Below are 23,257 nucleotides of genomic sequence, written 5' to 3' on the forward strand. Positions count from 1 at the left end.
CTTTTTTACCACCAAACTGAATTTATGGAACATGAAGTACAATCTATTTTATATGTGCATATTTCATGAAAGCATTGCTTTCTATGTATTTGATGATCGATTATGGCAGTTACATTGAGTATGATATGCCTGCACCAATCCCATTATATTATGTTAACTAAGTTTTATTAGCTTAGATTTCTTTACTTTGTAAAGTAACAGTTGCTTAGTACTTTTTGAGTATTATTTTTATATGTATATCATAAAATTGTTAAATAAAAATAAATTTTACATTGCAAGGCAAAAGAATTATATTATATGCACATTGCATACTTATTCTTTACTTATTCTCTGATGTTACAGTTTCTTAGTAGCCATATTAATGACATTAATGAAAAATTAATTATAGAAATTCTTTTAGAAAATTAATTAAATAAATCCGTTTTATTACATGTGTGTGTGTATATATATGTATACAGGGCAGGGCTGGAGGAACTATTAAGTAGATAGAAGGTGATTTTTTATGTAAAAATAAATAAAAAATGTAGAATAAAATTACATTAATTGTCAAGAAAATTCATTTTGATACTATAGTTCCTATTGTTTCTATATAAACTGTCTGCGTGATTTTGCACATATTATTAGATTCAAGATAGGAATTAAATCTTGAATAAAAAGGTTCTATTCAACATTTTCGATTTATTTTTATATAAGGAATGACTTTCTACCAGTTGATGCAATGCTTTCGGTCACACTGTGTATATGTAGCAGATTACTAAGTATAAACATAAAATTTCGTATCTAGTTTTGAAACATAAACGAATATACAATTGAGATAAGCTGTCTCCTCTATGATTAAGAAGAGCTATTTAATCTATGATTAAGAACCTTAGAACAATTGAAAATAAAAACTCATATTAAAAAAGAAAATAGAATGATACTAAAAAATATCATATATTTCTACATTATTTATATGTACTTTTATACATTTGTACACTTGAAAAGTGCAATTATGCCCTTTTATATAGCATTTTATACCTTATGGATATCAATCTAATTTATCTTTATAAAAAAATATTCAGTTAATTATGTTCCAAGGGTTTAGTTTAAAAATTATTTCAATTTTCAATTTTCTTTATTATATTTTCTGTATATATCAGATGTAGTAATATGCCATTTTTATGTATCAATAAACATGAACCAATTGTTCATATTGAACATTATAAAATATTTTTTCACAAAGTAATCAATGAGATAGTTGAGCTGTTTTCTATAATAGCAGTGTTATGATACACAAAGATATTCAATAAACATAAAATTGAAATAATATTTAAACTAATAGATTTAGGACATAAATACTTTCGTTCATTTGAGATCAGGATCTTATTATAAAATGATCCTCAAAATCTTCGGATCCTTCCAGCACATTTTGAAACACTACTGACCCAGTCTATAAGTTACGTGGTTTTTATCTTTAAATCAATGTCAATTTTAACGTTTAAGCAATTTACCCATTATTACCTCTATATAATATTATTTCTTCAATTTTTTGGACGCTCATTAATAAATCCTTTTTCCAATGCATATTCAATATAACCAACTTTTGCTATCATAATATGTTCCTGAAAAACATAATTTATTATAATGTACAAGACAATTGCATTACAAGACAACAGAATTCCATCTTGAAAAGCACTTTTCAAGTAGACTAACTTATTAAGGCAATATAGAAATATTTGCAGCATCTAACGGAGTATTTAATTTTCGTTTATAACATACTCTTTCATGTTCCTCTGTTTTAAGAATACAGCTTGTCCCAGTTGTGTAAAATACCCTGTATATACACATAAAATACATTGCTAAAATTACGCGTTACGTAATCAAAGTTATAGATAAATGGAATATGTATATTAATTGTCCTATGTCCTTAAGTTTGTGAATGAATTATGAATTTTTGGCAATTTAATTTTTGGTTATTTTATTTAACATTAATTAAAATATCAATGAATCTGGAAAAGCATATTTAATAGAAATAAAATTTTGAAATAATAATTATTGCATAATTCATTTCATTACTTTTGAGAAAAAGAAATATACGATAATATTTTATACATGCATGAATGTACAAAATTAATTAGGCCTCATATATCATTAATATGGAACCCAGGAATTAATAATGAATATGATACTCTCTATGCATAATTGCATATTACACAATGCTAAAATGACAAATATTTTATAGGCAAATAAACGATTACTTGAATAAAAAAATTAGGATATTTTTATATGGCACAAAATAGACATAATCCATTAAAATCTTTCACAAAATTTTCCATACTATTTTGTAATAACTAATTTCTTTCTTCTTCCTCAAGTGACATATGTATCTTTATATGTAACTTTTTAAGTAACTTATGTAATTTTTAATACTGCTTAATTGCAGATATGACATTATATGTTGCAGCATTTCTTTTTATATTCTTTCGTCACTTATCGAGATTCAAGCACCTTCTTTTAGCAGTTTCCTACGTACCGTATTTTTCTACTATTGCCTTTATAAGACATTAGAATCATAAATGAATCGAACTATAACCAAAATTCATTTTTTCTAGCAACATATTCTTTTTACATATAATCTTTGCAACCTCGTAATAGGCTTCATTGATCTTATGTATTTCTTCGACGGACCAGTTTTTATTTTGAACCTAAAACTACTACAAAATGTAGCATTTTGTTTATGCAGTACTTAATGAATTTGTATAAATATAAAACACGGATTGTGTACAACTTGTATACAGTTCATAGTATAAAATAAGTTTTTAAATATTAATGTTTTACAGATTATAAAATTCTCGATTTTATCTTTGAGAAAAATTTTATTATGTGTTTTCTTTGGCAACCCCACAGCAAAACGAATCGTACCTAAAATTATTTTTAGTTAAAGATCATTTAACTTTTGTTTGGGAAAGATTTTGTATTATTCATTTTTTAATTAAAAAATGTCTGTAATATTTAAGAATACTCACTTGTCACTTTCGTCGTATTGACAGGAATAAAATTACTCTTTCATTGTATCATACAATTTTTATTTCTTTGAGCTAATCCAGCTCTAGATAAGTTTCGCTCTATTTCGTCATCATCTTCAATACTAAAATATAATAATAATAAACCAAAATGTAACATAACATTCACAGAAAGAACAATCCATAAAATCAGCTTTTAATGTCTATTAATTATATTATACTTATTATATTATGTAATTTCAATAAAATTTAAATATAAATTAACCTTCTATACTTACGCTCTTTCTTGTGTATCAAGATGATGAACTAATTCATCTCTTTTATTTACTATTGAAACTAATTCTTCTAAAAGTAAATTTTCTCTCATTTTTTGTTCAGGAGTTTTTCTCCACTCTTCTACTGCTAATATGCTTCTCAATTCACGGTTTAACAATTCAAAACGTCGTTCTAGATCATCTTCTTTTTCTCTAAAGTATATTACAAATGATAAAAGAACAATACAACAAATATCTAAACAGTATTCAAGATGATTAATAAAATACCAAACACATAATTACTTACAATATATTCAATTGCATTTGCCTTCTCAATAATGCATTTTTTTTATTGACAAGCGTAAACCAAAGAGACATTAGTCTTTCTGTTTCATCCTCATTATCGCTTTCCATTGCAGCTCGAAGTTGTTTCTCAAGTTTACCAGCTTGAATATCTATTTGAGTTTGTTCTCTTTCTAATGCTTCTAATTCATTTTGAATATATGATGTCATATCTTTTCCCAGCTACATATGAAATGATTCATAAGATATTTGATTCTAACTTAATTCCAAATAAATTAATTTAAACCATACCCCTCTGAGTGTATATGAAGTACCATCAGGGCTAGTTTTATCTGGTGAAATTCTCTCTATTATCTTAGAGAATGAGAATAGAGGAGAACCAGTTTTTTTCTCTGCATCTATTACATTCGAAGTTCCTAGAGTGTTTCCATTATACTCAGACTGAAATATTTATTGTATATAAATTTATATCTCTTATAATGAATATTAAAAATTGTGCTTTGTCATAAGTGATGTAAAGAACATAAATTTCTATTCATTGATGGAGTAAGAACATTAACATTCAAATCATTTAATATCAGAAATAAAAAACACACCTTTTTTTTTACTAATGTAGAGTTAAGCTACTCTAAGAAACTACTAAGATGGTATAAATATAATAGTAATTTTGTAATGATATTTTGTTATAATATTAATTTTACAGTGTTCCGCGAATCATTGCTTAACTGCATTTAGGACTGAGAAGCTATAATATTCCAGAGTAAGGGAAGTTATGTAGGGCTAGATGTATATATTAAGGATATGGGGGTACTCAAATGTTCAGGATCTAAAATTTATAACAGCAGATACAATTGCGCGATTAAAAAAAAAAAAGAGAAAGAAGCCATGCTCTTTCACAGTGGCAGACATAGTTTTCTCCAGGGTGCACACTTTGGGAATCATTGCTTTAATAGATGTAATAATAGCATTTGTAACAAAAAAAAAAGCATCTGTTGGTACTAACAGACTAGTATTTGGATATTAGAGGTTCGAGTACAGGAGTTTTTACTCTATACATACATATTTAAATATAGAAATATTCAATTTTGAACAAAATAATTACCTACCTTTGTACTAAATTTGTCACCTGGAGTAGACGGTGTGATACTACGTCTTGGACTATTATTCTGATCATCTATGGATCGTCTCTCACTATTATTGTCATCATTAATTTGATTTGAAGTAACATTAACACCCATTTTTACTTCCGCTATTAAACGTCTTGCTCTTTCACGTAATTGTTGCTGTCTTTCATCATCATTTTGGCTCTATAAATTAAATGTTATAAAATAAAATATTTCTTAATGCAAAGGACAATCTGATTAGAAATGACAAAGTTAGTGTAAAAAGTATGAAACTAAATGAATGTACACAACTATTCTACACAAAATAATAACACTGAAAAAAAAAACAAAACCTCAATAGGATAAGCAGCAGTGGAAATAAGGCCAGTTGACTTTGTATGATTCCTAGCCTGTTCTAATAGTTGCCTGGCACGTTCTCTTAATTCGTCATGTCGACTGACTAATGGCTAATATAAAAAAAAAAAAAAAAAAAAAGAAAGAAAAATAGTAAATTAGTTATGACACTACAAAAAAAGTTGGTAAGTATGAAGAAAGTAATTACATGTTGAGAACGTTGTTCTCCTTGCGGTGATGATACACTCTGATATTCAGTACGATTACCCCTTTCACAAACATTGACTGAATCCTATAAAAAGAAGATAAATAAAGTTAGTTCAATTACTAAACTATCGAAAATTTATCCTATATTAAATGTTACGATTTACATTAAGAATATAATCTGCATAATCAACATTCACATACAATATGCATGTATATATACATATATACATATATATATGTAATTTATTATAAATACTAAATATGTAAATTTTTCATACCCGTGTATTTGAATGCAAAATATACATGCAAAATATATATATAAACATATGTGAACATAAAATATGTTGTGCAAATAGTAAATGCATAGCATAAATAAATACATTTTGATGTGTGGACATTTTTCGTACTTTGGTATGAATATTAAGTGCAATTTACTGGAAATGCAAATGAGCAGATGGAAATATGACCATCTTTCATGAACTTCTGTCTAACAATAATTAACTTTATAAGTTATTGTGATCTTTGTAAATCTTTAGCATAATATGTGATTACGCAGGTATTGTGATTCTTAAATGAGTGGACATAATACCGTCGAAAAATATCCTCGCCATATTGCATAAGCGAAATTTACACATTTATATCAAAGCATAAAATGTCATTAACCAGAGCCATTAGTATTTTATATTATTTAAAGCGGTTGTTAGTTTTTGGCAGTTGTTAATCGTTTTATTAAAGTATTATAATTAAAATATTTTGAAATGAATAAACATCTCAAAACAAGAATTTATACTACATCTATACCATTTTCTATACTCACTATATTCACATTTATACTAATTTAAAAAAAAAGCAGTACAAGTGTGGACACGTAAATTCAAATACTGCTTTAAAATTATAGATAAGATATCTTTGAAACTATTTCCAAAGAAAAGTAGTTTCATACTTTTTCATTAAAAATTTTGTACACCAATCAGTGTATGAAAAGATTGACGATTCCATTAAAAAATAAAGTTACTCATAAAATCTTTGAAACATCTCCAATTTCAAAACAGACTTTTGTGCTATACGACGTATTGAACTATGATTTATTACTGAAAGTCATCAATTCTATTACTTCCAACTATTTCAAAGCTGTAACTCTATCCCGCCGTACAGAAAACCTGATATATTACACCTAAATATCTCTCCTCTTATGTATAAAAATACGACAGTATTACACACAAAGCTTTTATTTTTAAGATCAAACTAAAAATTTCGAAACAGTTTTTGCATTTGATATACGTTATAAGAAGTTGTTGGGAAGTCCTAATACTTTGAGATTACATAAAAAAAATAAACAGAGATGAATTGCTAATGTAGTGTATAAGGAGATAATATAAACTCGATTACATAGCTATATAAAATTCAAATATTTAAACAATTCAAAAATACTAACATTATACATTGGCGTTTCTGATTTGTTAATTGAGATTGATTGAGACCACTTTTCATCAATTATTTGAATATTTTCCTCTTCTTCATCAGATCCGAAAGGATCTGTTAATTGTCGACGAGTCATTAATATAGGGCGTTGCTGTGCTTGTGATATTCTTGGCGGAGATTTACTCTGTGTATATAATTAATAATAAAATAATGTCAGTCACAAAATACCTCCTTGTCACTCATTTAAAAATAGTTATTTATAACCGTGACACTATAAATGTAACATAACAATACATAGAAGTTATTTATCCATTATAAATTTACTTATATACCTTTTCTCTAGATGAGTACTTTTCTTTAGTTGGTGACAATACTTTCTCCAGAATACTTTTTGAACTAGCTAGTATAATATCTTTAACATCCTTAACACTTGATGGTGATTTATCCTTATTGCATTGATCATGATCTTGATTTTCCATATTCAAACTTAGATGCAACTTATTTTTTAAGGAATCAATATTAATGTCCTCTTTCTTATTATCAAATGGATTTGATCTAGAGAAAAATGTTGTATCTTTATTGTCTTTTCTAATATTTCAAAAAAATTAAAAATATTAATAATATAATAAAAACATACCGTCTGTTGCTATCAGTTTTATTATTTTTATGTTCCATTTGATCTTTTTTACGTAAATTAATTATTTCCTGACCAAACAGTTGCACGCTTACATCTGAATTATTGTCTGTATTAAATCTTCCAATCATGTAAGATGATTCATCTGTAGTTTTACCTATCTGATGTACCTGAAAATATGAAATAACTTTTTTTTCTGAAAAAGTGTACTATAGTTTTTATATTGTACATATCACTTTCTAGATATTTAATAAATTATATGTGTAACTTGATCACAAATGCATAGTATACTTTGTGTACAGGAAATCAATATAATAAATAAATGCATACATATGTATGTGTGTAAATGTTTTTTATTTTATGAATTTATAAGTGTAATTATATGAAAAACCATGATAGAGTAATATTATATTTGCTAACTTTATATTTGCTCAATAAAAAAGTAATTTTAAATACAAAATGAGAGATCAAGATTAATGTATGTATTGGAGACAGAATTGAAGAGAGCTCCTTGTCATTCAGTACATTAAAGAGTATTTACAGAATTCAATGTTGTTATTTTATTCAGAATGAATAAATTTGATTTTATGTAATTTTTCTATAAAATGGACAACAAAACAAATAAAAAAACAAATAATAGTAAAGATGGTAATTTAATTCTGTAAAAAAAGAAGAAAGAAAAAATACTATAAGAGATATCGAGTGCAGAATTAAATTCAAATGGACATTCTTAAAAAGACAGTAAAAGGCTCAAATTAAATCCCTGTAGAAAGGGATTTAAATTTCTGTTTAGTACAATTGAACTGATCATATCTTTTTTTGACAGATTGTTTCATATTAAAATCAAATGAGATATATATAAACAACTACTCCTTTGGATTTATGGATAATATAATTAAAAAAGTTAATTCTAGATACAGAAAAGTAAGACATCAATGAAATTTGTTAAATACCTCTAATTCATGGCCAGTAAAATGTGCTCTCAATTGGTACAAGTAAGTCATTACAGCTAATTTATCAGGTACAGTTAGTATATCCATATCTGCTGGTTCTATTACTCTAGGTATACCAAGAGCTTCTCCAGCATCAAATGCTTTCTTACAGTTACCCTTTACATCATGTGGTAATAGTGAATCTATGTCTCTGAAAATTATTATTAAAATACTTATTACAAAACGGTGTAGTATTATTTTTATTAAAATTAAAAATAAATAATTTACAATAAAATGTAATTTTAAGCTATACATTTGTAAAAAATCATTCTATTGATCTTTAATATTATTAAGCCATTTTATATTTTTGTATTATTATATTTAATATTATTAAGATATTTCGAGATGCGTTTTCTAATACATACATAAGATCTGGTCTGAAATGGTGTATTATTGAACAAAATGCCATTCCATTCCTCCAAGATGTTGTAAGATTGGTAACTTTTACACCAGTATAATCTTTAGTTACTTCTTTGCACCATTCCAATAAATCCTGACCCGGAGTAATTTCTTTTAATCTAGGAATATTGGCATCATTCTTTTTTAGTTCTAGTGGTTGTAATGGTAATCTTACTAGTGCACTATGTTCGATATTTTTACTGCAATAGTAATGAAACATTTATTAAAAATATTAAATTGTGGAACAATGAATCTTAATTTTCCTGATCAATTATTAACATACTTGTTTTCAACAGTAATGGTATCCTTTAAGGGTGATTTTTCTTTGAAAGAATCGCCAATACCTGATAGACTAACATCACGCATGATGTGATCGCCATCATTTACAGGAGTAGTATCATCTTTTGATAAACTTGCCACTGCAAAATGTGCATTATGATAAAGATATGAATTAATGATACATTGCGTACATTGTGCAAAGTTGAAAAGATTACTAGGAGAATGCTACAAGAATAAAGGAGATACTGCTCTCTATCATTCACTGTCAAGCATTGATATATTGTTTTATTTATATAAGTGACATTTTCAGCCAATATAAGAGCTTATTCATATGTCGGAGAAGCGTCAAGAATAAGGTTGTGGGCGTTTGATAAATCTTCATTGGAATCGGCCATCGTCGTATTATAACGAAGGTATGGTCTGTTAATACGAGTATGGATGCTACCGACTCGACAATCAACCGTGGCGGTTGGACACTCGCGATACTAGTGATGTTGGTCTTAGGTTCAATAACGAATCCGCGGTCAACGGGATGATAGATGTACGTGCTCACAAAAATCTAAGTCGGACTCTTTGCGAAAACGTGGAATATCCACCGAGCGTACAGACACTAAGTAACTTGCTAATACAACCTCACGAGAGAATGACTCTACGTTGCGATGATGCTGCAAAGGAAAACTATGATGGGGTGTGTCTGAGGACACGAGATCATCGGATTCATCGAGGATAGCCTTCGTTCGGAAGGTGAGGGAATTTGGCGTTACTGCTAATTGGTCAATCTCCATATCGGTGGTTAGAAAAAGATGCTAGCCGCCCTCGAGGGAAAGTTGCTAGTGGGAGACGCCGTTCGTTGAAAAATAGGTCTCTTCTATCTTCCCGTAGCTGGGACAAAGACTGTTTGTTTGAAGGACTTTAGTCAACTAAATCCTAAGATTTATGACGGGCCCTCAGGCTAGCTGAACATGTACTCCGGAGACGCATCGACATCTGGCAATCATCTTGCTCGAAGAATAGGGTCTGCGTGTGGCAAGCCACGGGACAGAAACCTTTGGAATGTTTACTGTCGCGTGCCGCCACAAATATTTCTCTTAAGGAGAGCTATAGAATTACTCCATACCTTTGTTAGACAAAACGTTCATCCCGTGACCGCGGCTACGTTCGGCGACTGGCTGTCGCTTCGAGCCCAAGCTCATCATTACAACTCGCGAACAATTACAATTGGATTGAATAACTACAATTGTTTAATTACAGCTATAGTAGACTCTAGATTACAATGTTGCGGGATTATCCAAAATTCCAAAGGCTCCGGTGTTCTTTCATCTCCAACACATATAATTGGGTCTATCAGAAACAACCAATCAGACTCGCATTTCTTTGACTAGTCATCTTTTCTCTGCACAAAACAAGTAATTAATATTTAATTCATACCACTTATTGGAGTACTAGGTAATTCACTTTCAGTAAGACTACTTGTCATTAAGTCAAGCTGAGCAGAGATATCTAAAATTTCATCAATGTTTTTTCCTGATACTTCTTCAACATCTTCTGGTATATCTTCATTATCAAAATCATCTAAAGGTGCAATATCGCTATTGTTATTAACTGACATCAAACTAGCCATACTCTGCATATCTTCATCCCTGATTGAAAATTATAATGAATATTAAATTTAATTAACTATAAATCAAAGCTTAAAAAACATTTTCTTACGTTGCTTTTCCTTCTCTTAAGAAAACACAAGATAAAGTACATTCTAGTGCAGCACTAACAATTTTTTTTGATGTTGGCTTTAAATCCAATTTAAGCTGTTGTTGACTAGATTCTAATGTCGCATATTTTTTCATATTTATATTTGTCGCAGCTACATGTCGTCTTTTACCAGTAGAAGAAACCTAGTTGTATTATATTAATGTATTAATCCATATTTAATATAATAATATTTGCAAATGTCTGTATCTATTCTTTCTTACATCTTCGATGACAAATGTCCAATCTTTATCTTCCAATTCATGGGTCCTTGGATCTTTAAACAAAGTTACAGAAACTGTATGATTATCAGGAACTGCCCAACTAATAACACCTTTTAGTGGATCACTTAAGCTAGGTTCCCAATCTAGTGGTTCTGAACTAACTCTTCTACTACGTCTTGTCCATACAACACTTAGTTTGTTTGGCTTCCTATATAATGTTACAATATAGTTTCTGGTGTATTTATGTATGTTTATGTAATATAAAATAGTTTCTAATAATATTTGTATGCATCACATATCTTATATACAAAACAGCTAAAATATGTTATATACATAAATATGCTATAGAGGTAAAGTTATAATTAATGATAAGAGTTACATTTTATCAATTATTCTTTCACATTGTTGTTTACTATAAATATTGTCACAGAGTCATAAGTATTTATTTATTTGTAATGGATATTTAATATCTTAAACCAGTTATATTGTGTAAGTACCTATGCTTGTGTGAAATGACAGAATGTTACTCTTTTTCTGCAATGTTCTAATTTAGTATAATAATTCCTTTTCAAATTGATTTGTAAATACATGTATATACAAAGTTTTGAATAATAATATATTAATAGCATTTTATGTAATAATGAAATGTTTCGTGTACGTGTTCCTTACGATATATTAAGCACAAAAAGAATCACTTACGATAAATATTGATTCGCGTTAATAATGTTGAAAAAATACATATATATCACTCACCATTTTGTTGTCGTTTCTAAACTGACTTCATGATACGACACGGTGAATTGAAATTTCGCGGCTCTCTTGTTTACCCGTTGTAATCGTTTCCAGACGGAACTCATTTTTTATTGAACTATTTTTTCAATGATCTTTACAGTATTTCCAACTTATAATGATTTACGAACGATTCGGCTATGACACATCATCTTTCGTCGAAATTATGAAAATTGAGAAATCAGTCACTCTCTCTTGCAAAATATACGAATCAATTTTTATTTCTTTGAAGTTATTAAAGTATTAAATTAGTAAGATACTCTAATCATTCATATATATGTGACATTTTCACTAATGTAATATGAACAGGAGCATATATTTCCTTATTCATTAATTCATGAATTTTTCAAGATATTACGCATTTCATTATTGTGTTATAGACGCAGCGTTACCTACGCACAAAACAATATATTTTGATAGCACACTGATTAACAACACCTACAACCACGAGATTAAAAACTTTCTGAATCAACTCGATCTCATACTCTGACGAAAGTTTCGTCACGAAACCTTCCAACTTATTGATCTCATACTATACGACTCTATGATAAGAAACTTGGTTATAATAAACTGAATAGATTTTGTTTAATAATAATTTTTAAATTCGCATAGTTTCAAGAGGATCGAATCATAATCTTAATAAATTTTGTTAAATATATATAAAGTTAACAATTAGAATTGTTTTATATAAGAGACTAATTTTATTCTATTAATATTAATCTTTCTATTAATATTAAGTAAAATTAATATTAACTATATATAATAACGACATGCATTATAAATAAATAATCTAATATATAAATAACACATTAATCTAAATAATTCATACATTAATGTCGTTGTAATTGTAGAACTTAGAGGTTGTTACTAACTTCGTGTCATAATTCGACCGAAACATCCTCTCTAACCTTTATTTATTCTATGAATTTGCGCATGCTTGTTCGCTTAAAATCAAATTTAAAAATTACAATTCTGTACTTTAAATATTGACTCCCTAGTTAATAGAAAAGACAGTATTGTTTTGATAATGCTTAAGATACGTGACATTTTATTCGGGAGAGTCCACGAAATTTTTTCATCTTAATAGCAATTCGATAGCTGCTACTGTTTACTATCAAAGCACAAACATTGCATAAACAAAGCAAAAACATCTCTAGAGTTGAAAATTTGCTATTTTTTCCATTCTAAGTTTAATATTCTATAACTGTTTATTATATATTTAAAACATTTTTAACAAATAAGGATAAAAAATTACTTTTCTATAATGATGGATGAACATACTAAACCAACTTAGTTTGAATTGTTTTAAACAACAGTTGATTCGAATCAACCATTGTTACCAACGTATTTGAAATTATGCGGTTTCGAATGAAACATCTACACGTGTGTTCGACTATAGCACGATCACATAAATCTATATGATCGTAGACTATAATTTAATACTTTCAATTAGTCGACAGAATTTGGGAACCCCGTTGGTATTAAATACGAATAGATGTTTATTAATAAGGTAACAGTTAAATGAACGTCTATAAAAATTATAAATTAGAGGGAAAAAGAAAAACAATTCTATTTTTCGTTGGAACATATTTTCTTACCCTTAGCGTTAAACAAAAAAAACTCGTCGGTAACGTCGAGCGTGTACTGTTACAAGTCGACAAATTTCTGGAAAAGATGTTTTCAATAGTGACCTTATTGTCTTTCAAATAAAGAAATAATATCAGACTGACCGGGGAGATGCGAATAGAATGTAACACGCGTCATCTGATTCAATATATTTCGATAAATTACGACGAACAAAATGTATGAATTGAAAACGTAGATACCTGCGTTTAGTAGTTTTATTTGATTAAAGAAAATATATCAATATATAGGGCACCTAATGGTGATACAATTTTAGATTGAAATAAAATAATATTTTTGCCCGGAAAATTTTAATTATATTAGGTCATCCCATAAGTTCGTGCCGTTTTTCGAGCGGTTATATATGTTAAGATTGTTTACATACCTTTCAGTTTCATGAAAAAATGTAATCCCCCTCTCGTTGTACAACTTCTTCCCATTTTTCTGGTAGGGCCATTATTCCATCTCGATAAAAGTTCTCTTGTTTTTCTTTAAAATAATTTTCTAAGCTATTTTTGAGAATGTCAATATTTTCAAATTTTTTACCTACTAAAAAGTGTTGTAATGCTCTGAACAGGTGGTAATCAGATGGGGCAATGTCTGGGGAATATGGGGGATGTGGTAAAATTTCCCAATTAAATTCAGAGAATTTTTTTGTAACGCTTTTCGCAACATGCGGTCTAGCGTTGTCGTGATGGAAGATAACCTTGTTCCTATTCACTAAACCTGGTCGTTTCTCAGCTAGTGCTTCCCTTAATTTTTCTAACTGAGTGCAATATTTATCTGAATTAATGGTATCACTTCGTGATTTTTCAACAAGATCCCGAATTTTATCTTCGTCTCTCTGAAGAGGACGCCCGGAGCGTTCCTCGTCTTCTAAACAGAAATTCCCAGCTCTAAAACGTTGGAACCACTTCCTACAGGTGCAAGATGAAAGCGCATTTTCTCCGTAAACAGCACATATGTTTTTCGTGACAATTGTTACAGAACTTCCTTTCCGAAATTCATATAACACGAGATGTCGAAAATGGATACGCATTTCACGCATGATTTTTTACTGTTAGAAGTCACTGTGTTCACTATATTACGATCTTATACCCACAAAAATCTGCTCTAGCCTGTTCTCGATCAGCTAAGCTCAAGTGCATTGATCCCTTATCGTCGTATGTTTATAAATCGACACATGAAATGTATACACAAAAGTCGGCACGAATTTATGGGATGACCTAATATTATGATAAAGAAGAAAAGGGAGGAGAAATGTCAAGAGCAAAAAGAAATAAGAAAAGGGGGAGAGAGCCAATTAGGTCCATATCTTTCCTTTACAATTTTTCTGGGAATACATTTGGCAGATTATTGTAGTTGTTGAGATTTGTAGCACGTGAATGGTCATCTCTATTGAAATTTCTTTTTGATGAAATTTGGCAGCTTGATAGTTCGCAATACAATAGTATAATTTCTTAAATTGCAACATTTTTTGTGTGAGAATTTTTGTATTATATCGATGAGATTTTTCCGATTAAATTAAAATTAAACATGACAATTTGGAGGTATGCAGTGTTTCTTATGGTGGTAATTTAGCAGACCAGGCAAAATTAAGGTAGATTTCTGCTGTTTCGCGTAGTGAGAGAGTATTAGATTTTAGATATCGACTGTCGCTATAATCCCGTGCACTGTACCGTGAAGTGGCGTCGTTGCGGGCAATCTGCGAAGCTGGTTGAGAGGCTGCCACAGATTTATGTGACATAGGCCATACGCAGCAACTAACGATGAGCGACAACGCGGTAACAGTGAGCGGCAGAGAGGGGACCAATGTTTGTCGTTCTGTCTTCTACTATTATGTTTGTTATTTTAGTAGCTATCCAAACAGCAAATAAGTAGTAATAATGAGTACGAAGAATTATTTTGATATCGAATGTTTAATAACTGAAGTGCAATGTAGGCCGATTTTATGGCAAGATAATCATAAAGATTATAAAAATAAGTCTATCACAGACCTGGTATGGGAAGATGTAGGAAAGCAGTGTAATTGTTCAGGTAAAATGTTTATTCTATTCTTATATTGTTACGTAATTAAATTAGCAACATAATTATTAATGGATACACTTGTAGATTAATAATTTCTTAACCGATTTCGACGATTCTTAAGTATATTGTGAAAATCGACATTTTGAATAACTTTTTCTTCGTAGGAAAATGTTGCACTCATTTAGTTTTCTAGATATTCGTAAAAAACTGCCAGTACTAGCGAATTGAATTCTGTCTATATGTGTGAATCTGTGACACATTTACAAATATAACCAAACGTTCACCGTTCCGTTTGCCGCTTGGCGATCTGTTTACATCTACTAGCCATTGATCTGTTTATCTTTATATCATACTTTACGAACCTAAATAAATGATTTCTATGAAAATCTCGTTTACGACTGCATATACGAGTCTTCTGACTTGCTATTCAATGCAAAGCGAATAATGCAGAATATACATTTTTAGTTGTTTTATACATTTGTTACTGCTACTACTACTAAGGCTACTACTTCAGACGAGCCGTTTGCGGCAAATCGCCGCAGCGGCAGGACAGGTTGGAACAACAAGAAAATACCTGTATATGTATTCTTCTTTTGTGAGACAGAAGAACTTTATTTCTCTGTTCTTTTAACGCAGCGCAACGGTGTCGTACGATAAGATGTTACTCGTCTACACCGAGCCATATGAAATAAGCAATACAGCGAATGAGCGGCAGTGCGTCGCCGCGTTAAACCGTGTATGACTTATTTCATATAACGAATTATTTCAGTGCGATTAAACCTATGTCTGTCTATGAGTTTGATTTATTTTCTGCCGTCTTGTCGTCACTCCTTTGACCGTTCCTGCCACTCGCCACTTTCTGTACGATCGAGGTCAAGGGTTCTAACAGTAATCGAGTCTAAATGCAGATGGCGTTTACTGGACTCGTTTTCTAGGTAATAAACAATTGATGGTGGCGTACAAAAGGCGTGAGCTTTTTTGAGTAGCTTTGAAAAAAGGCACGTACAAAGATATCAACTGTACTGACATAAATTGTAATATTTATAGTTTTTCTTTCATTCGTATACATATATCGAATTGGGTATATAAAGTGGACAGGGATATCTTCTAAATTAAGTGTTCTACTGAAGACAAATAATTGTGAAACTCACATAAGAATTCCTATAAGATATCTTAATTAATACATATAATATACATGTATATATTTTTAAATCAAATGTAAAGAAATATGAAGTGGAGAAGACGAAGGAGCAAAAGATTGAAAATTGTATCTTATACTACAACATTTCGATAGTTACTAGTATCTATCGGTTCTATTTAAATAGACTGCATCTACCATCATCCGGTACAGGATTATCATTACCATTTCCTACATTTAACTTTGTTGTTACTCGAATGTAGTCTAAATCACTATCTCTGTCTCTTTCTGGGATAAAATTGTGTAATATACAAACACATTTGATGAAAATGATTGCTTTATGCAGTGAAGTTTCTATATCTTTAGCCAAAAGACAGGATATACTATAGAGAATACGCATTAGCGTTAGCCGATGTACATCACAAGGACACAAAAAGACATTTTCCATAAACACTACTACTAGTATGGCATTGCCGAAACACAAAATCGCAGTTTTTTGATGTTTTGAAAATAGTCAATCCGTTTTCAAAATAGTTTCCAAAATAGTCACTTTTAGGTAATATCTAACACAGAAGATTTCAAAGTCACTGCAAGGTCAAATACATAAATTTGTCCCATATGACATTGTATGTTTTCAATACGATCGTGCATACAGTTGATTGATTTATTCGAAAAACGAATGCCAAATAACGAAAGACTGATCACAATTGCTAAATACCTGCTATTGGCAAAAATAATAAATATATAATACGATGTTCGAAAAGTAAATGCAAATTTTTGTGCTTTCAGGAGCTGTTGCAAAACTGAAATGGAAGAATTTAAAAGACAGCTATAGGAAAAACATACAGAAGCTTCCCCCTTTGAAATCTGACTCGAAAGCAACGACCCCATGTAAGGTCAAATGGCCTTATTTCGAAATGATGGGATTTATCAAGGAGTATGTAGCTCATACTCGCGGTGGAAGTAATTTGCCAGATAATTCGTTCATTAGCGATGATAATATCGAGGAACAACCTGATGAAGTTTCCAATGATAACGTCAAAGATACATATGATTTTGCAAGTACTTTGAATTGTACGCAGGAACATTCCACTTCCGCACCTATCCAATTTTTAGATCCAGGATTTCACTCAAATTCAAAATGTTCACAAAAATCTAAATACAAATACAAAAAGCAGCGGAGGGATGTAGATATCGAATTTTTAAAGCTAGAGGAACAGCGGCTAGAGTTATTAAAAAAAGACATAAGCAACAAAAGCGAAGAAAACTCAGATCTTCAGTTTTTTAAAAGTTTACTTCCTTTTATGGAATTGTTATCTCCAATCGAAAAATTGGAAGTAAGAGGAGAGATACAGAATGTTATTATTAATAAACTACGATTTAGGCAACAAGTCTAGATGGTATACTGGTAATATCCGAAAATTCAAACGTCACACATATCTATTCAGAAAAATCAACAGCAAACTCGAATATATTTTTTTTTACGTAAATTCAAACTTTAGTGTAAGAATTAGGGCAAGGATTATTATTTATATACATACAGTATCATTATCATACATCATATCATTATCTATATTATGTATAGAAAAATCGATTTTGTAAATTCATGCTGCTTTTCTAATCTTATCAAATTTCTTTTGTCCGTACGTACGCATGTACGTACACAATTTTGAGTGAATGTAGCAGTAATAATATATTAATAGGATTTAAGTAATAATGAAACGTTTCGCGTACGGGTTCGGTATAATACATTAAGCGTAAATAATTTCACGTAAATAATTTTCCAAAAATATATATAACACAACGCTTTATTATCGTTCCTAAACTGATTTTATGATATGATACAGTGAATTGCAATTTTACGGCTCTCTTGTTTACCTGTTGCAATCGTTTCCGGACGGTTCTAATTTTTTACGAAAGTGTTTTTTTCAGACCATGTGTCCAACTTATAATTATTTACGTACGTCTTAGTCATGACACATCATTTTTCGTTGCATTTACAAGAGATTCGTATCATATTGTTGATAAATTATCGAGCGTTTTGTTAAATATTTATAACGTTGATAATTACAACTGTTTCATATAAAAGACTAATTTTATTCTACATTAGATATATCTGCATTTAAATTTAATTATATATGTACATACATGCGATATACACGCGTGTATTATAAATAAATCAGCTGATGTATAACTAATATGTAAATAATGACTCTATGCAATTGTAACTGGACAACTTTAAAGCATGTCTTACTACTAACTTATTGTCATGGATGTCACGATGCCAGGTTTCAGTTGAAACATCTCTTTAGCGGGTATTTATTTTACGAGTCTTCCTGTGATTCTTCGTTCAAATTAGAAAATTGCCGTACTATATTTTAGTGAGTATATATAGCAATCAATGGAAATAGCTAACTAGGTCTATGTCTAACTAACTCCCGTAAGTGTAATTGTCTATGAAACGAAATGTAAAGTTCTATTAGAAATTCATACAAAATTACCATTATTGCTACTATATGAATATCGATTGTGAAAATTGTTAAAGGAAAGCGTAATTTTAGAAAATATGATTAGGGGTATTAGGTTTGTGACATCATCGAGATAATTACCAGAAATTGATGAGAATTGTTGAATCATATGTATGATACATTACATTCTATTTCTTATATAATACGTGCAACATGTATTTATGTTAACTATTACTTTAGAAGTTCTATATAACATGAAACACAGCTTCCTTTTTAATACAAGTTCGTACACCTAGGTAGAGTAAAGTAAGGCGTTCAACGATACGAACGTAGAAATTGTTTTATATCATTATTCGTCATAAAGTGTGATTCTTCCTTGAAAGTAACGTACAAGGTTGGAAAGAATTTATTAGGAATTTTTTTTGAGTATTCTTTTTAGTATGTATTGTTATTTGTAAGATAATAATTTATCTATTTATAACTTTGTATAAAAGATTGTTTAATTAGAATTAAATCGCGTTATAATATTGTATATATAATAAATATATTTCAACATATTGAAGCAATCGAAAGAATTTGTTAAATCTTCTAAACACGATAGAATATAAATAATACACTGATGAAAGAAATTCGGATTTTGTTGAACTTAATGTTTGCATTTGCGTTACAGACAATCAAGCATAATGTTATTAGCTACGTGGTTAATATCAGATATTTTGGCTATTTCAAGCGTTATAATTGCCGGATGGTACATCTATTACAAACTACATATCTTTAAATTTTGGCAGAAAAGAGGAGTATTTTATGTCGAACCTACCTTCCCTACTGGTAATATAATGCCAATTGTAATTGGCAAACGATCACAAGGTAAGATCACTGTGAATAAATATAAAGCTAATGTCAATCATTTTACTCTAAAATTCGACTCAGCAAATCGAGAAAATGCTGGTATTAACCTTTAAATTAAAAAGTCATTTTATTTGAAAGTTGTTATTAGTTGCATACAGTTGTTTACTGGAATTTTATTAATATCAAATCGTATTGAAATACAAATCGTTAAAGAAGTGTGAAAATTGACAAGACAATCACTGTGAAAATTGTTTCGTATTAGTATCGTAGTCGTATTTTACAATTAATTCTTTCGATTTCGTACAATTAAATTGTACAAAAGCTGCATATTAGTTAACTTGGATCGGTCAATAATCGAACGAGATCATATACATATCACAGACATATCTCATGCGGTATCCTATAAAAATGTCAACTACTGTTAAATGAAACAGTAAAAAAGGCAATGTATGCTATAAACGAAATGTTATGAAAGTGTTTTCACATTACGTGCTCGAATAATACGAAACCATTATCAATATGTTAGATATAATATCCATTGCTACACGCGGCAATTCAGGCTATGTGTTTATCAGAGCATACGGTGCTCGAAGCGTTAACACGACTCCAATGCCTGCACCTTCTAAAAATTATCGGCTTTTGAGAAATGCACCGTGGCGGCATCTCATCTTCGTCTTTCACATAGACGTAATAAGATTGTTGGTAAAGAAAAGTCGTTGTTGACCCAGCAGAGTATCAAGAGTATATTTAACGACTCTGGATAGCCAATGTCTGTAAACTTTAATATAATCGATTGCAGTTTGGTAACAATCGACTGGAACACGATGTTTTCAGTGATTGTTTCCCAGTTTGTACAGTTAATACGATTTGTTGGTCTCATTTTGAAGGAGATGTGAAAAGACGTTAAAAACACGCGCGTTATTCATAATTTACGAGTAGCTACGTATATGTGTCTATCATCAAGGTTTTATTTCGTAGCCGAGTTTTTCGGAGATATTTATCATCGATATAAACAGCATCCTCTTGTTGGTATATATATGCTTCACAAACCATTTTTGATTATAAACGATCTTGATTTAATTCGAGACGTACTGGCGAAACAGTTTACAAGTTTCCACGATCGTGGGTTTTTTTGTAACGAAAAAACGGATCCGCTGTCCGGACATTTATTTCAATTACCTGGAAAAAAGTGGAGGAATTTGAGAGTAAAATTGACACCAACTTTTACTGCGGGGAAACTTAAACAGATGTTTCCGATTATGAAAGACATTGGAAATACCTTAGCGACATATTTGGAAGAAAAGGCACAGACAAGATCGACGATCGACGTAAAAGACGTATTTTCGAGGTATGCGTTTCTCGCGTATCATATATCGACCGATGGTTTGACAACAAATAGACTTGTAGATAGTAGATCACTTGTATTCGTGAACATAAACGCATGCTTGTAAATCAATACTTGCTTTTTCAGATATGCCGTCGACATTATCATGTCAGCAGCATTTGGAATAACGTGCGATAGCTTGGAGAATCCGGACAACGAATTTCGCTATTGGGGAAAGAAGATATTTGATCCGAAGCCTCTTTGGAACGCTCTTATCGTATGGGCCCCGCAGGTTTTTGATTTCTTTTCCATACCATATACCGACAAAGATGTCACAAACTTTTTTATAAACGTGTTTAAAGAAACTGTGGAATACAGAGAATCGAATAACATCGAGCGAAAAGATTTCTTGAATTTATTGATGCAGTTAATGAGAAATGGATATGTGGAAGCAGACGATAACTCGGAAGCAGCAACTCTTGCAAGTAGTTATCCTTTCGTTTAAATAACTTTTCGTATTGATAAATATTTCGATATTAAGGACAACGATAATACAAAATTATTATTTTGTCGTGTTACAAATAGTAAATAAATTGACAATGACGGAGGCTGCTGCACAAGCTTACGTCTTCTACTTGGCTGGTTTTGAAACATCTTCGACTACAGTTACATTCTGCCTGTATGAATTAGCGATGCATCAAGATATACAGAACAAAGTACGCGAAGAAATTCAAACACAGCTGAAGAAGCACGGTGGTGATCTGACATACGATGCTGTGAACGAAATGACTTATCTCCATAAAGTGATCTCTGGTATGTATGTGACTGCACTATAACGACAAGCAACGTTAAATTTAAAACATTAAAACGTTTCTAAGGTGTTGTATAACTGAATTGTGAACTTTTATGCAAATCTCTGTTATTGAGAATATAACAAAAAACGTAGAATCTCGATAGAAAATTGATTGAAAACCTTTATCTATCAACTAATTATAGAAAGCACCATATTTTGAAAATCTGTCGAATATTTGATTATTTTGAATTAATTTTATATTTTTATCGATTCGTTTCAGAAACATTACGGAAATATCCTCCGGTTACTGTCCTAAACCGTATCTGCACAAACGAAACGACGATGGAGGGAACAAAATTTGTCATACCTAAAGGAATTGCTGTGACAATACCCGTTTTTGGTATTCACCGAGATGCCAACATATACCCAAACCCGGATAAATTTGATCCAGAACGATTCTCCGAAGAAAATATAAAAACTAGACATCCCTATGCGTATTTACCATTTGGCGAAGGACCAAGAATATGTATTGGTAAATATATTTTTCAAAGTATTTGCTCACGTAAATATACCTACTCAATTTATGATAACGATAGAAAATTCTATCTCGTCAAATTAAAACGTAACTCGACAATGATATTTTCAATTAGTAATAAATTAAAAAATTTTGATCGTAATAAATCACTTTGTTTTTGACGAATCATGGTACTAAACAGGTTGTTTCTACATTTTAGGATTAAGATTTGGCCTTATACAAACAAAGGTTGCTGTAATAAATGCTTTGTTAAAAAATAAAATGACATTCGCACCAGACACACCAACTACTTTGGATTATGAACCGGGATCTCTTATATTAATACCAAAGGGTGGTGTACACTTGACCATCGAGCCATTAAAGTGACTGCATCGTTAAGAATATTAACAATAACGACGTATTTATGTTACACGTTTACAAGTAATTTTTACACACTTTCTACAGATTATTTTTTATAGAAAAAATTCTGCAGTTGTCGAAAAATAAAATTATACGAAATATGAGAAAAATGTCTATTTTTATGGTTTTTAAGATAAATTATAATAATAAATCAAAAAAAGACACGAAGGAGGAAAAGTATGGAAAGTAAAATTTTAGTTTACGTTAATTCTTTATTTCTTGTTTTATACATCTCTAGATTTGGAAATAAAGTAACGAAGATTGTTATTGTCCAATATTCTTAAATCTATGTCGTGTTTTATTTCGAAAAACTTGATAACATTTATATTTTCGTACTATTTCGGGGGGAGGGGCGGAGAAGCAGACGAAAGGAAATCAATTAGTTAGAGATT

General features: G+C 30.3%; 2 protein-coding genes across 8 annotated transcripts; one reads left to right on the forward strand and one right to left on the reverse strand.

The window, feature by feature from the left end:
* Positions 1-2,237: 2,237 nt before the first annotated feature.
* On the reverse strand, positions 2,238-12,235 carry LOC126866492 (EH domain-binding protein 1). Of its 4 annotated transcripts, XM_050620103.1 has the most exons (18): positions 11,673-12,235; positions 10,920-11,127; positions 10,660-10,841; positions 10,378-10,589; positions 8,954-9,089; positions 8,637-8,870; positions 8,233-8,422; positions 7,283-7,449; positions 6,978-7,200; positions 6,659-6,829; positions 5,225-5,308; positions 5,016-5,129; positions 4,666-4,866; positions 3,851-4,000; positions 3,564-3,781; positions 3,281-3,469; positions 3,006-3,127; positions 2,238-2,901 (listed from the first exon to the last, which is right to left on the reverse strand). In XM_050620103.1, exons 1-17 carry the CDS (start codon positions 11,774-11,776, stop codon positions 3,046-3,048), a joined length of 2,865 nt encoding a protein of 954 aa, XP_050476060.1. In that variant the 5' UTR covers positions 11,777-12,235; the 3' UTR covers positions 2,238-2,901; positions 3,006-3,045. The 4 variants fall into 4 exon arrangements, with proteins under 4 accessions (XP_050476060.1, XP_050476062.1, XP_050476061.1 ...); XM_050620105.1 differs by lacking the exon at positions 6,659-6,829; XM_050620104.1 differs by lacking the exon at positions 5,016-5,129.
* Positions 11,220-23,150, forward strand: LOC126866496 (cytochrome P450 6a2-like). 4 transcript variants are annotated; one of them, XM_050620129.1, is made up of 9 exons: positions 15,077-15,368; positions 15,825-16,294; positions 17,287-19,359; positions 19,636-19,832; positions 20,793-21,162; positions 21,286-21,623; positions 21,724-21,951; positions 22,212-22,463; positions 22,666-23,150. In XM_050620129.1, exons 4-9 carry the CDS (start codon positions 19,649-19,651, stop codon positions 22,830-22,832), a joined length of 1,539 nt encoding a protein of 512 aa, XP_050476086.1. In that variant the 5' UTR covers positions 15,077-15,368; positions 15,825-16,294; positions 17,287-19,359; positions 19,636-19,648; the 3' UTR covers positions 22,833-23,150. The 4 variants fall into 4 exon arrangements, with proteins under 4 accessions (XP_050476087.1, XP_050476086.1, XP_050476085.1 ...); XM_050620130.1 differs by lacking the exons at positions 15,077-15,368; positions 15,825-16,294 and adding an exon at positions 11,220-11,408; XM_050620128.1 differs by lacking the exon at positions 15,825-16,294 and having other exon boundaries at positions 17,287-19,403.
* The last annotated feature ends 107 nt before the right edge of the window (positions 23,151-23,257 follow it).

The sequence above is a fragment of the Bombus huntii genome, chromosome 6 (genome assembly GCF_024542735.1).
Source record: "Bombus huntii isolate Logan2020A chromosome 6, iyBomHunt1.1, whole genome shotgun sequence".
Lineage (NCBI taxonomy): Eukaryota > Metazoa > Arthropoda > Insecta > Hymenoptera > Apidae > Bombus > Bombus huntii.